This window comes from Poromitra crassiceps, assembly GCF_964638095.1.
Source record: "Poromitra crassiceps genome assembly, chromosome: 1".
NCBI classification, from domain to species: Eukaryota; Metazoa; Chordata; class Actinopteri; order Beryciformes; family Melamphaidae; genus Poromitra; species Poromitra crassiceps.
Window position 1 is genome coordinate 35,986,458 of NC_139623.1, and position 15,568 is coordinate 36,002,025.

Consider the following 15,568-nt stretch of genomic DNA (forward strand, 5'->3'; position numbering starts at 1 on the left):
AACTGTAGGCAGCGTGTGAACGAGCTGACGCGCGGGCACCATACTCGCACGCGCACAAACAGTTGCCTGGCAACAGCAGAGCTGTTCGTTGCTTTGTAACGTTAACTCATAAAAGTCACTTGAAAACGGCAACCTGGACAATTTATCGGTCAGATCAGCTTCGAGATGCCCAGGAAGGATTCTGGATGAATTAGGGGACGTTATTGTGGCATGTTTGGTCGATACTCATGTTAGCACAAGCCAGGAAATAGCCTGCTCCCCCTGTATGTACGGTACCGTGTAATGCCTGGAGTTGACCAAACTGAACAATCAAACAATGTTTCATAAGCATAACAGTAACGTTAGGCATATTTACGACTGTTAAATTCATTATCCACACAAGACGGTAACGTTATTAGTGGGGCTGGTGGTAATTTCTATAAATGTAAATTAATATTAGTTAGCCGCGATTAGCATCAAGCTAACGTTACTAGTATGTGCAGTCCCACTGCAGCCAACTGCAGTCAGAGCCTGCTGGCTGCGGGAAGTGGATACTCATGTTAGCACAAGCCAGGAAATAGCCTGCTCCCCCTGTATGTACGGTACCGTCCAAACTGAACAGTCAAACAATGTACCGTAAGCATAACAGACAGTAGGCTAACGTTAGGCATATTTCCGACTGTTAGATTCATTATCAACACAAGACAGTAACGTTATTAGTGGGGCTGGTGGTAATTTCTATAAATATAGCTAAATCTATTAGTTAGCCGCGTATAGCATCAAGCTAACGTTCAGGCAGACTCACCACCGCAGCTAAATGCAGTCAAACAATAATGTTCCATGACCATAAGCATAACGGTAGTAACGTTAGGTAGGGCTGGGCGATATGACCAAAATCTCATATCCCGATATAAGTCATTTCATATCCCGATACCGATATATATCACGATATAGCATATTTTCTGTAAATTCTATTTATAGTTTATATAAAATGACCACATGGCCATTTATTTATGTAGCAGTTGAACCAGTTAAAATGTTGTCAAACCTCACAAAGGATACATGCATTCAGAATACAGATAAGCATGGCTATTCTTTACAACACAAATAATAATAATTAGTTGCAGGGCAGTAGAATGAAACACAAACTGAACCATGCCACCAGTTCGATTTTCTAAAAAGAGGACACTAGCATTTGATGTTTGATTTAAGCACTAATTTGGAATAATATCTAAAAGCGGACACTAGGCGGCAGTATTTCTTTAGTCAACGTCAAAATACCTACATGTTCAGGAGAAGAAGAATAAAACGGTAGAAGAAGAAGAACAACGTTAACTAACACAACTCACACAGGGAAAGCTAAAAGCTAAAGCTAACGACAGACGTTTTGTTGTCAGCCCTCAAGGGATTTCCTTGGGATGATGAGAGGAGATGTTTTGCCAGGTTTAACGTTAGGAGGACACACGCAAATATGGATCAAACGCGGACTTAACACAGCGCAAATGCCTGGGTAGGCTAGGCGGACGGAGTGGAGGTAACATCTCCCTGCTCTTTAGCCTACACACGGCTGATTTGTGCCACTTATAAAGGGAGGCAAGGGGCTTGTTGACACAGTCTGGTGCGTGTGTGGACTGTGGACGTGAGTAAAAAAGAAAATGGAATGAAGAAAGCACAGCGTCATCCAAATGACGGGCAATATTGCCGTAAAGTGTGAGATTTGCAACACAACGATATAAACGATAGAGCATCATATCATACGAAATACATTTTCTATCGTCCAGACGAAATATATCGTCATATCGCCCAGCCCTAACGTTAGGGTTGCATTACTTCACACAAGACGGTAATGTTAGCAGAGTTTCTGACCAGGTGGTCAGATACTTGTACTACGGAGTGACAGTAAAAATCTTGAATCTTGAAAATCCATTAGCAAGCAGCTAACGTTATCTGGTCAAAACCACATTACAGTAGCTACAAGCAGCAAGTTTCCTTCATGAACCGAAAACACAGTCCTGACTCTAGTTTCCCCCCGATGTCGGTCACATTGCTGCTGTCTGGCCAGACGGGCTTCATTAGATAAATATTTATTTATTTAGTCTGGACTTTTTCTGGAGTCTGTGTTGTTGTTTCCTTTAGCTAGCAGCTAGCGACGAACGTAACGTTAAAAGCTACTTCAGCCATTTCCTGTTAGCGTCTAGGACAAGAGACAAGCTCGTGAACGCGCGAGACGTCACATCCTCTAGCTGTGGCGGGAGATGCTATCCACTTCGAAACTGCGGTTTTTCCATGTATGTTCTGAACGGCTGGTCTGAGAGAAACGCCCCTGGTCGCCATTTTTAAGTTACGTCAAGGCGCATTCACTCATTGCCAATAATAAACACTTTGTGCACATTTATTTCTCGCCAGAACCGACGGAATGGGCCTTTAAGTGAGATTTCTAAGAGATTTTTATGTGGCTATAATGGTAGGCTATAATGAGTCACGCATTCGGAAATAATATCCTCTAGGGCAGTGATACTCAATTTGCGGCCCGGGGGCCAGATGCGGCCCGCGATAGGGTGCAGAGTGGCCCCCCGACAATTTCCTAATTCACAATGAAAACTAAGGTTAAATAAAATTTGACTGAGCTCCAGCTTAATTGTCAAATATGGCTGTCTGCTCGCCACCCAGGCACTTACAGTATGTATTAACTATGCAAAAAACTAAACTCCGGCTGACACCCCAAAATCCTACAATCTGCTACAGAAAAATGAATATTAATGTTTATTGACTGGCCCCTTGCCTCCTATCATTTTGCAAAAGTGGCCCCCAGGCAAAGCAAGTTGAGTATCCGTGCTCTTAGGGCCACGCCACTTCCGGGAACCCCCATCCTGTGTAAGTAGGGTTCCCAGAGTAAAACCTGGCTATTTCCACAACTGCTTATGGATGAGCATCATCTGCTGCATGCCACCGAGAACCGTTGGTCGGGTCGACTGATTTCGTGCAATTCGGCATAGCGCCACCTACTGGCAACATAAAAAATGCTGTTTATCTCAAGAACCGTTCGTCTGATCGACTTCCACTTTGGGGAGTGCGCTTAAGGGGAGTCAAGGGAGTGCAGGGAGCTGAATTCCGTGCAATTTGGCATAGCGCCACCTACTGGCAACACAAAAAGCGGTTTATCTCGATAGCCATTCATCTGGGGGGGGGGGGAGCGCCCACGGGGTGGTGCATGGGGGAACAGGCGCTGCACTAGTTTCAAGAAATTAGAATAGTGTGAAGAAAATCAGTAGTTACTTCTCAGTTATGACTGACTCCAGCCTCAGTCCACTCCCTCTGAATGTCCGCCAAATTTTTGAATCATCTTTGCTTGACAATCCACTGAAGCCCACGGTCATCCATGGTATTTCCATATTCTAATTTGTACATATATTTTTTACCTTTTGTCCCAAATTCTTCCGCGAAATTAATTTATATCCTCCCTGACCCTACTTTCATCGTTCCTGGGACAATGGGAGGTCCTTAAGCTGGTAGCCTGGGTGAACCCAGCCTTCAACGTGACGTCACAGACTATGCCTGTAACGTAAGTTCTTTGTGACTGATAGTACATAGAGGTCACATGGAGGCTGGGTTTACCCAGACTATTAACACATTGACTGCCAGCCGTTTTTTTTTGCTGTAGGTAGCTTCTGCCAAGCCGTTTTTTGAGGATTCTGGCTCATTTTACAAGAGCCGAGGATTCTTTTCTGCTTGGAGTTTGTGAACATACAATATCTCAAAAGTACTAATAGAATGTGTACTTTCTCTGTCTAAAAGAGTTAGTTTGTAGAGTTAGTAGTTATGTAAGCATTAGCAATTGAATACAGCATGGTTTTAGCGTCAGAAAAAATATTCAGAGATAAACGGCTTTTTGTGAAATTCGATAGAACAGTCACTTTAACCATTCATTTTTGGCATCAGTAAGACCTAAACAATAGTTTTGAACAGTAATTTCCTCCATAACAGCAGGAAACTCCCCTCTGCTCAACTCCTCCCTCCGTGGGCGTTCTTCTTGGCTGCAGCGCCGTGTAACAAGCACTTTCCTACCTGTGCAAATTCACTTTCTCATACTCTCGACCTCTCAAATAAATTTCTGAATAGAAATTAAATTACTCTAAATTAGAGCGAAAAAGAAACAAAAAAGAATGGGTTGAAAATCCCATTCTAAAAGCCTTTTATGGCTGTTTCCAATTTGGTGCTATTTTGCAAGGCAAAATGGCCTGCTGCTTGTCACCAGCCTCACTGCCCCGCTGCCGCTGTGCCTGGCTGTGCCTGTCTGCGTGGCCGCTCCCCGAGGAAGCCCGGCTGGACTCGCCCGCCTCCCGGAGCCCTGGCCGAGAGCTCCGATGAAGCCCCTGCGACTCTGGTCATATTTACGCTGCGTGCCTCAAAGTGTGCTCCATCCGCAATCCACCATGCAAGTTTGCAATCCCGCACCGCCAGCAATCAACGCGAAAACGAAAGCGCCTCCGCCAATCCATTTTCATGAGAATGGAAATGGATCACACTGCTTTTTGCTTGCCTTCCTACTTCCTTGTCGCCACTTAGTGGGTCAGTGGAATGGGTTGTACACGTTGTACACGTCCAATACTTATATAAGATATGTAAAAGGGTTAGATGCACAACCCACCGTCAAAAAAAAAAAATCGATGCCAAGGACGTGTTTACACGTTGTTGGCAGTCAACAGCTGGATTCTGAAAACGTGTTTACACGTTGTTGGCAGTGTATGTGTTAAGCTGGAGCCCTGACTAGGGCTGGGTATCGAGTTTCGATACTTACTTGGCACCGAAATGAAAACATCGATACTAAGAGGTATCGAAGCCTCCCTTGTCAATCGATACCAATTTTCGATACCAAAACAAAACAGCGTCATTGAGCCTATAATCATGCGACATGCTTGCACACCACGCTCTAATACGGCTGGTGATTGGCTGTCATGTAGAAGCATGCAGGGAAAGTTACACCCACTTTAGCCGGTGTGGGTTTGTTGTGAGGCAGGCAGCGTGCAGTGCGGAGACAAGTGGAACTGGGACTGGTTTCCACAGACAAGAGAAATAATCGAGAGGTGGGTCAGCTTTACCGCAAGTTGTTGTTGATGATGTTAGCGGTTATCAGATCCCTCAGTCTGACAGTCTGGCTGTGAGTTGTATCTAGCATTAGATCATTTAATTAATTGGCGCGGTAACGTTATGCGCAAGCGGGCATTGTGTATTTTTAGCAACTCGTTAACAAACGCTGATGTCATGATAGTTGTTGAATGTAAATGCGATTCACTTTGTGCCATTAAGGCTATATTGATAGGCTAGTCAATGCTCAACTATTGTCTTCCATGCATGAAGTGGAGCTGTCTCATCAGTTTTGACAAGAATGACGTTCTGTTGCAGCAGTGAGCATTAAACACTGATCTGCAACGGTAGCTTTAGATGTTCAATTAATTAGTGTTAACGCTATATGCAAGCGGGCAGTTATCGCCCATTATGTATTTTTAGCAACTCGTTAACAAACGCTGATGTCATGATAATTTGTTGAATATAAATGGGATTCACTTTGTGCCATTATTGATAGGCTAGTCAATGCTCAACTATTGTCTTCCATGCATGAAGTAGATCCATCTCATCAGTTTGGACAAGAATAGCGTTCTGTTGCATCAGTGAATATTAAACACTCATTTGGAACTCTCCATTTGGCACTGAAAACTATTGCACTGATTTATTTGTTTTACATTTATTTTCTTTGTAGTACTCCAATATTTTTTTGTAGGGACAGCAATAAGTTTAGACAACTTAAAGTTATGTTAAATACAGTAGTTTTTTTTTTCTGCTGTAAAACTTGAAAAAAAAAAACTAAAGATTTGTATCATAATTGTCAATGTGTAATGCAGTTTTATTTTTGTTAAAATGGATTTTTCTAAAAATTGGTATCGAAAAAAGTATCGTTCAGGAACCGGTATCGAAATCAAAGTATCGAAACGGTATCGTTATCGAAAAAATTTGAACGATACCCAGCCCTAGCCCTGACAAAGTAATCAAGCTAATATACAAGAATGTGTGTGTGTGTGTGTGTTTTGTTTCAATGCTGAGATCAGAGGTGTGTAAGCTCTCTCCATTGAGTTTAGTCAGAGAAGAGACATGAGAAACTCATCACTTCTACAGCATGACTGGTAAGTCAAACACAGCTCAGTTTTTGTGTTAGGGGACATTCACACCAAAATTGTTTTTGGAGCTGCCCGCACCTTTCTGCAATTCATTCTCTATGTTAGGGCTGGGTCGGTTTGAAAATTTTAAAACCGGTTCGATAGTGCCGTCTAAACCGGATCGAACCGGTATACCGATTTTTTTTGTAATTAAAAAAAAAAAAAAAAAAAAAAATTTAAGCAGGGCTCCCGAGTGTGGCCCATAACTGTCTGTAGTGCAACTTCAGTCCACCTGATAGCGATAATACACCTCTAAGCTGGTATTGTCAACCAGCAATGATACTGAATAAAAAGAAGCAGGACACCTGTGTAACAAACACACCCTGTATTTATTTCTCATAACTATTCAGCTCAAGTTTTCTTCTAAACATCAAAATAATAAATGAAATAAGACTTCTGCCTATAGTGCAACTTGAGAAAAGGCTAATAAAAACACAAGCAGTGCAATCAGAATGGATTGGCTTACAGCTGAGCTGCCTTATAAACTTCAAAACTCACAAATTCACACAATGTAGGGCCTAGGCATGGGTCGGTTTGAACATTTTGAAACCGGTTCGATATTCCCCCAAAAAACGTATCAAAGCGGCTGCAGTTGGTGGCGATAATGCACCTCTAAGCTGGTATGCTGCCAACCAGCACGAACACTGAATACAAATAAGCAGAACCTTTTAACTGTAACAACACACTGTTTTTATTTCTCATAACTATTCAGCTTAACTTTTCTTCAAACATCCAACATAATAAACAAAATAAGACTTTTGTCTACTAGTGCAACTTGAGAAGAGGCTAATACGAACAATAGTGCAATCAGAATGGACTGGCAAAAAAATAAAAAAATAAAAAAATCTTTTTAGGTTTTTTCGGTTTGCACGTGATCAAACCGGTTTGGGCTCGTACACCGAACCGAAACGGTAAAACCGGAAATCGACCCATGCCTACTCTATGTAAGGACAAACGTATTCCTCTTTCAAGGAATGACACGATTTCAGACGGCAGCCGTCTTTATTGTCACACGAACACTACAACACATGCATGTGGCCACAACACACATTCATGCTGACGGTGGCCGGTGAAATATGTCCTCTGCATTTGACCCATCCAGGCTTGTCCTTTCCTCCGGGGGGGCAGGCCAGGAGCAGTGGTCGCTTTTTCTTTCCAGCGCCCGGGGACCATCATTGGACCAACTTCAGATGTTGTCGTCACTGGTCAGATGACGATCTTCTGCATGTTTTTAGTGGGGGGTTATGTACGGAGGAACCCCCTGGGGGGTACGGGGAGAACATGCAAACTCCACACAGAAAGGCCCTTTCGACGAGATAGCCCACCTGGGCAGTAGGCACTGAAGATATGGGGGGGTCACAACTCCAGCGCCCACAGCGTCCCAGGCGAGAATCGAACTCAGGACCTTCTAGCTGTGAGGCGACAGCGCTACCGACTGCGCCACCGTACCCCTCTTTCAAGGAACGCACCTGGCGTTTAAACGCTGGTGGCGTCTTGTTTTTTTGGCGGAGCGCTCTGGGTGTTTTAAAGCTGAAAAAGTTGAACATTTGGAGTAAAAGCGCGCATCTTGTCTTTTCACTCCTACATTTTTTCCTCCAGAGGGATCTCAACCTCCGCTGCTGCCAGAATTGGCAATAATATGGCTTTCATGTTGTCAGTGAGCAACATCAAACAGACAAAACCAGCTGGCTACCGTCCATGTATTCGTTGTGTCCTAATCTGTACTGCACGCGACTGCAGGGGAAAACAAAACGAACCGCAAAAAAAAAAACGCTCCATGCGCTGTGTTTTGCGCACAATGGAAGCGCTCTCAACATGATTTTCATAGCGTTCTAACTGAAAAAAGCGCACACTAATGTGACAACAACAGTTTATTAAACACCCAGCCCTAATCTTCTCATTCCAACACTTCACTGAAGCTTATATTGGATGAGATATTCAACCCCAAGATGCTTTTCTTCATGGCTGCACCATGACAACAAATGAACAATCTTAGGAATGCACAATATTTATCGGACCGATAAATTATTATTTTGCGTTATTATTTATTATTCCGACAATGAAACTTTTGCCAATAGATAACAGCCAATAATACGAGGCCAACTTGGCTTTGTTTTTGCCTTGAAAGCGGAGCATATTGTTGTTGCACGCTCGTGACGTCACAGCTGAGAATGCAGCTGCCTAGGGCAAAACGGCTGCCGCCAGTGTGGCTGTTTTTCACGGTTTCAGATGATAACGCTATTGCAATTTGCTGGCGTTAAGTTAAACCTAATCTCTCGAGACAGACTTTCGACTTACATCAAAAATCTGTCGGCAGACTCCATCAAAAGGGGTGTTAACAGTGCTCACACACATGCTGCGATTCACCCGATGAAAATGAAGTGAACATGACCGAGTGTGTAGTCAAAACTTACCATTTTCAGCGTATAGCAAGTTGCTACTTGCTACTAACAAGGAGCTAGAGTTGTTATTGTTGTTCCAGAGCGAAGGACGGATTTGAGAGCAACACGCAGAGAGCGGAAAAGAAATGCATTAATGGGCGGAGCCGATCAGTTGGAGCCAATGGCAGAGCTTGCAGGGAGCGGAAAGGGATTTTCTTCCGCTGCCGACTGCGCCTCGAGTTCCTGTTGCACCACATTGAAATGGGGCTACCCCCAGAGGTTAGAGAAAAAAAAGTTTTTTTGTTTTTGCTTTTTTTAACCTATGGGTTCCCAGATTGTGTTAAACCAAACCTGGCGAGGATGCAGCGGATTTGTTTAGTGTTCACATTAGCTGTTGTTGCTAGCGAGCTTTAGCTCAGGTGGCGCGGCCTACACTCAGGCAGCAGCGGTGTTAGCACTCCCCGCTTGTTGTGACCAAACATCACCACATTCCTCATGCTTTACCCGGAATGAAACGTCCAGGCCAAAAACAACCCGCTAACCGCTAACGTTACGCTAACCAGGAGCTAAGTCCCACTATAAACCGTAATATCCGTGTCGTTTCACCTTCGATTGATTTTTTTTTCAACCAAACCATTTGCTACACATTTCCATGTAATTCAGTATGACATATGTGGTCTCTAAAATGGATAATACACTTGATGAAAAGTTTGTTTTCCACGTGGATCTGGCAACAGCATTTCCACTTGGCAGGGGAAAGACTGTTTCATAAGATCCAGATTCAATACTACTACTACATTACATTACGTCATTTGGCAGACGCTTTTATCCAAAGCGACTTACATTAACACATTTTTGTCAGCAATAGAGCAATCAACTATGCAACACAGTCTATGACAACTACAACCTCTGAAGGAACAGTGGTACAAGTTTAGTTTAGGTTAGTGTTTTTTTTTTTTTTTAGAAAGATAGAGAAAGAAGTTAGATCAAGAAGGGCCCAGATGGAGCCTGAAAAGGTGTGTCTTTAGTCTTTTCCGAAAGATCGGCAGTGATTCAGCTGTCCTGACCGAAGGTGGAAGCTCGTTCCACCATTGAGGTGCCAGGGACGAGAAGAGTCGAGATCGGGATGAGCGACTTTTGAGCCCACGTAGCGAAGGAGGGGCGAGGCGACCTGCACTGGTGGAGGAGCGGAGGGAACGGTGAGAGGTTTGGAACCTGACCATAGATTGCAGGTACAGGGGAGCTGACTGGTGTACTGCCCTGTAGGCCAGTACCAGTGTCTTGAATTTGATGCGTGCCGAGTTGGGAAGCCAGTGGAGGTCCTGGAAGAGGGGAGTGACATGAGAGAATTTGGGTTGGTTGAATACCAGACGGGCTGCAGCGTTCTGAATGAGCTGAAGCGGTCGGATGTCGGTGGCAGGTAGGCTGGCCAGGAGCACATTGCAGTAGTCCAGGCGAGAGATGATAAGTGACTGGACCAGGAGTTGAGTCGCTTCTCTTGTGAGAAAGGGACGGATTTTGCGGATGTTGTAGAGGGAGAACCTACAGGAGCGTGCTGTCGCAGCTATGTTGGCTGAGCAAGACAGCTGGTTGTCAAGGATCACCCCAAACATTTACTGCAAAGTGAGTAGAACAATGTGACACAGATGAACATCAAATGCCAACTGTTAAGACTACATAATAATGCATTAGAAAAATGATTTTTTTCACGTGTTTTTTTTTAGAAGTGGGTTCCTATCTGGAGGAAACCCCAGTGGAGCACAGGGAGAACATGCAAGCTCCACACAGAAAGGCCCTTTTTGACGACCCCACCTGGGCCGTAGGCACTGAGGACATGGGAATGGGGACACACCTTCAGCATCCACAGCGTCCCAGGCGGGAATCAAACCCAGGATCTTCTTGCTGTGAGGCAACAGCGCTACCACTGTGCCACCGTGCCCCCCAAACATACATACATACTAAAAAACAAACAAAAAAAACTTGATCATTAAAAGTCCTTTTAAGTAAAACAGTCTGCTGCAGTTCCTTCGCTGGCCAGCAGGCTACATCAGTGATCTGCTGTTTTAAACAACGTCCGTGTGTGTAGGAGTGTGAGTGAGAGTGTGTGTGACAGATAGCAGGTACATGGGACAGAGGAAGCCATGGCTAGTTTAAAGTGACGTGGCCCTGCTTCTATCTGCTGACTGTGTCAAAGGTAAAAGGACAATGTAGGGAGGGAGGGAGAGAGAGACAGAGAGAGATATGGAGAGAGAGACACAGAGAGAAGAGACAGAGAGAGACGGACAGACAGAATGAAAGTAGGAAAAAAGAAAGAAAATGTATCAGAAAATGGCAGGAAGTCCCACCTTCACTGAGGTCAATGAAGGTCAGAAAACACTCACTGACTCACTGGCTGGCTGTAATTTAAACCTTTTATTGCTGCCAAAACAGCTACCAGCTATCATGATCGTTTGCTTTGGGCTCAAGTTGAAAAAGGAAGGCGTGCTCAGGTTCAAGTGCAAACATCTTGACTGCACATTAAGCCTCACACATTGTGTCATCCTCACATCCTCCATGTACCTCGTTCTGAGCGCTGTTGATTTATTTTATAACAGAGTTTAAGTGGCACGTCATTTTTATTTTAGTCAGTTTTCCTTACCAAGGATTTGTCACAAAAATAGGTGAAATATTGTGAGCATTTGTACCTCAGCTACCCTACATGTATTATTAGCTTTAATCAATGAAACCAATGGCACCACTAGCAGCAGGCTAGCTTAACCTTCCATTAACAGCTATCCTTGCATTGTATTGTGCCCATCATTTTCAGTGAGGAATGCTTATATTGCTGACAAGTCACTTTTCAAATGGTTCACACACAAATACATTTTTCTCTCAGTGGGTCAAGATCCCAACAAAGAAACATGAAAATAAAATTCAAAATAGAGCTCAACAGTCACGTGACTTTCCTGACGTCATTTGCCCCAGAAGTAAGTTCCGCATTCATTTTCTCCAGACTTTTCGATAAATCCTTATAAAACCAGTTAAAGGCTTGAACCAAGCCAACCCGTGACCTACTGAATCGTAAGTGACCATAAAACATTTGGTTTAAGCGAGAACAAAAAATAACGGGAAAAACATATTTTTTGTTCTTGATAGATATATATACAGTATATATATACATTACATACCTTACAGTATATTATGAGCATTTATGTTACTGTGCTGCCTTTAAATTTAAGTTGACTAGTTTAAGTATGTTTTTAGTTTAATAAGTTAAAAAAGTGAGTGATTTGTAGGTTCAGGAAACTCCGACAGAGTGAGAGGTCTTCCCGCTGCACAACCTTTGGTCGCTGCACAATCTTTGGTTTTGGAATCTTTGGCAGAGTGAGAGGTCTCCGCTCCTGTAAGATCTTTGGCTGCTCACTTCCCATGGGTCTCTTCCCTGTCTAGCACATCAACGAGGAAATCCACACAACTTTCTTTTAAGGGGCACCGTGGCCAGTTCAAAACAGGGAATGCCAAACTGGCCGTGTGGAGAGTTAATTTTAGAACGGGCATTACAGCCAAACTGTGGGGCATCCACCGCAATGTCTGTTTGACTGTGGTATGATGCCCCTCCCGGCACTTGGTGCCCTACGCACAGCGCGTGGTGTGCGTGTAGGTAGTGGTGGCCCTGGCTACTACGATTGAAAAAAATAATAATAATAACGACTTCCAAGTCATTTGTCTCCCACCTTGATACTTGACGTTTTACCATGGCACACCGTGAGGCTTAACTGTTGCACAATTGGTAGTTTCATCAGACCTTGTATCAGTAAAACATCAACATCAATTAATATTCACCTTTCTTCTTCTGTCCGTTCTTCTGGGAGTCATCATCACCGTTCTTCTCCTCTCCAGAGTCATCAGACTTGGCCTTCAGGTTCTCCTTGCTCTCCTCGTTGCTCTCCTTCTTCTCCTTCAACTCCTTCTTCACTGCTGTCCTCTTGGGGCCCTGGGGAAGGAGCAGGATGGTAGAGAAACACACATTTAGGAGAGGCAGCTTAGATTCACAGAGTAAAGCCCTATCAAAAGGTTTAGGTTCACAGAGTCAATGCCTATCAAAAGGTTTAGATTCACAGAGGAAAGCCCTATCAAAAGGTTTAGGTTCACAGAGTCAATGCCTATCAAAAGGTTTAGGTTCACAGAATCAATGCCTATCAAAAGGTTTAGATTCACAGAGTCAAGGCCTATCAAAAGGTTTAGATTCCCAGAGGAAAGCCCTATCAAAAGGTTTAGATTCACAGAGTAAAGGCCTATCAAAAGGTTTAGATTCCCAGATTAAAGGCCTATCAAAAGGTTTAGCTTCACAGAGTAAAGCCCTATTAAAAGGTTTAGCTTCACAGAGTAAAGCCATATCAAAAGGTTTAGATTCCCAGATTAAAGCCCTATCAAAAGGTTTAGATTCACAGAGTCAAGGCCTATCAAAAGGTTTAGATTCACAGAGGAACGCCCTATCAAAAGGTTTAGGTTCACAGAGTCAAGGCCTATCAAAAGGTTTAGATTCACAGAGTCAAGGCCTATCAAAAGGTTTAGATTCACAGAGGAAAGCCCTATCAAAAGGTTTAGGTTCACAGAGTCAAGGCCTATCAAAAGGTTTAGATTCACAGAGGAAAGCCCTATCAAAAGGTTTAGATTCACAGAGTAAAGGCCTATCAAAAGGTTTAGATTCCCAGATTAAATGCCTATCAAAAGGTTTAAGGCTCTTTCACACCGGCCTTGAAAGCCGAAAAATACACGGAAAATAGGATTCGCGCCTCCGATGTGAAAGTCATGAACGCGCGTTGGTGGATAATTCTTGTACGCCTTTTGTCCCGGGACCAAAGCTTGTCACAGCGCCGTATTAGCGGACAACCCGCCTCCACCTGAAAGCGTCGGAGCAGCAAGGCGGAACAGTGTGAATGTTTCATAAAAAATTACAGGGGAAATCACCTCATGCAGCAAGGACAGTGAAAGTAAAAAAAGTAGCCTACAGTATACAATCATGCGCCAGGAGGAATGCTCCGTGCCTGTGTAGTAGGTTATATAGCTGTCTGTGGCGAGTTGGTCTGACGATATTCCCTCTGGAAACCAGCTCCAGAACGGCAATCTGTCTAGCTAAGCCACTTGTGCATTCCCTACTGTTTGGTTGTTGAATGAATTACACAAGGTGACACCATATCGATCTGCTTAGTAGGTGAATTTACTTCTATGAAATGTGTTGTATAAATAAAGTTGGCTTTCCTTGAATGCAATTCATGCAACACTTCGCTGCCAGAAAATCGGCAGATGCACTCCGCGGCGGAGCCCGTTTTGGCGAGTCCGCCCACCATGCGAGTGCACCTATCCTCCCTGCTCAGCGGACTAGGAGAAGGAGGGAAGTATTGTTGTTGAATGAATTCGTTCATCATACAGTAGCCTAGGCTACACTAACCTATGAAAATATTAATTTGGGCTAGGAGGAGCTGGAAATCCCTCCGCTCGCCTTTCAATCCGGGAGCAGGGGATTTCACCTGAAAGTACACAGCAGCACGGGAATGTGGCCGTGCTGCTTGGCTCTGTGTGAAAGCAATTTCTGTGGCGAGGCTGCCAGGCTTTACGGGCTTCCCGAACTACAATTGTGCGTGATCTGTGTGTGAAAGAGCCTTTAGATTCACAGAGTAAAGCCCTATCAAAAGGTTTAGATTCACAGAGTAAAGCCCTATCAAAAGGTTTAGATTCACAGAGTAAAGCCCTATCAAAAGGTTTAGGTTCACAGAGTAAAGCCCTATCAAAAGGTTTAGATTCACAGAGTAAAGCCCTATCAAAAGGTTTAGATTCACAGAGTAAAGCCCTATCAAAAGGTTTAGGTTCACAGAGTAAAGCCCTATCAAAAGGTTTAGATTCACAGAGTAAAGCCCTATCAAAAGGTTTAGATTCACAGAGTCAAGGCCTATCAAAAGGTTTTGATTCACAGAGTAAAGCCCTATCAAAAGGTTTAGGTTCACAGAGTAAAGCCCTATCAAAAGGTTTAGGTTCACAGAGTCAAGGTCTATTAAAAGGTTTAGGTTCACAGAGGAAAGCCCTATCAAAAGGTTTAGGTTCACAAAGTAAAGCCCTATCAAAAGGTTTAGATTCACAGAGTAAAGGCCTATGAAAAAGGTTTAGATTCACAGAGTAAAGCCCTATCAAAAGGTTTAGGTTCACAGAGTCAAGGTATATTAAAAGGTTTAGGTTCACAGAGTAAAGCCCTATCAAAAGGTTTAGGTTCACAGAGTAAAGGCCTATCAAAAGGTTTAGGTTCACAGAGTCAAGGCCTATCAAAAGGTTTAGATTCACAGAGTAAAGCCCTATCAAAAGGTTTAGGTTCACAGAGTCAAGGCCTATCAAAAGGTTTAGATTCACAGAGTAAAGCCCTATCAAAAGGTTTAGGTTCACAGAGTCAAGGCCTATCAAAAGGTTTAGATTCACAGAGTAAAGCCCTATCAAAAGGTTTAGGTTCACAGAGTCAAGGCCTATCAAAAGGATTAGGTTCACAGAGTAAAGCCCTATCAAAAGGTTTAGGTTCACAGAGTCAAGGCCTATCAAAAGGTTTAGGTTCACAGAGTAAAGCCCTATCAAAAGGTTTAGGTTCACAGAGTCAAGGCCTATCAAAAGGTTTAGGTTCACAGAGTAAAGCCTTATCAAAAGGTTTAGGTTCACAGAGTCAAGGCCTATCAAAAGGTTTTGATTCACAGAGTAAAGCCCTATCAAAAGGATTAGGTTCACAGAGTAAAGCCCTATCAAAAGGTTTAGGTTCACAGAGTCAAGGCCTATCAAAAGGTTTAGGTTCACAGAGTAAAGCCCTATCAAAAGGTTTAGGTTCACAGAGTCAAGGCCTATCAAAAGGTTTAGGTTCACAGAGTCAAGGCCTATCAAAAGGTTTAGATTCACAGAGTAAAGCCCTATCAAAAGGTTTAGGTTCACAGAGTCAAGGCCTATCAAAAGGTTTAGGTTCACAGAGTAAAGCCCTATCAAAAG

General features: G+C 43.5%; 1 protein-coding gene across 2 annotated transcripts in view; it reads right to left on the reverse strand.

Moving 5' to 3' along the window:
• Positions 1-15,568, reverse strand: part of larp1 (La ribonucleoprotein 1, translational regulator) — a 149,648-nt gene that overhangs the window by 60,007 nt on the left and 74,073 nt on the right. For both annotated transcript variants that reach the window (XM_083647755.1, XM_083647754.1), the window contains one exon: positions 12,395-12,545. In XM_083647755.1, coding sequence (XP_083503881.1) covers positions 12,395-12,545 — 151 coding nt within the window. The remainder of the gene's footprint in view (positions 1-12,394; positions 12,546-15,568) is intronic.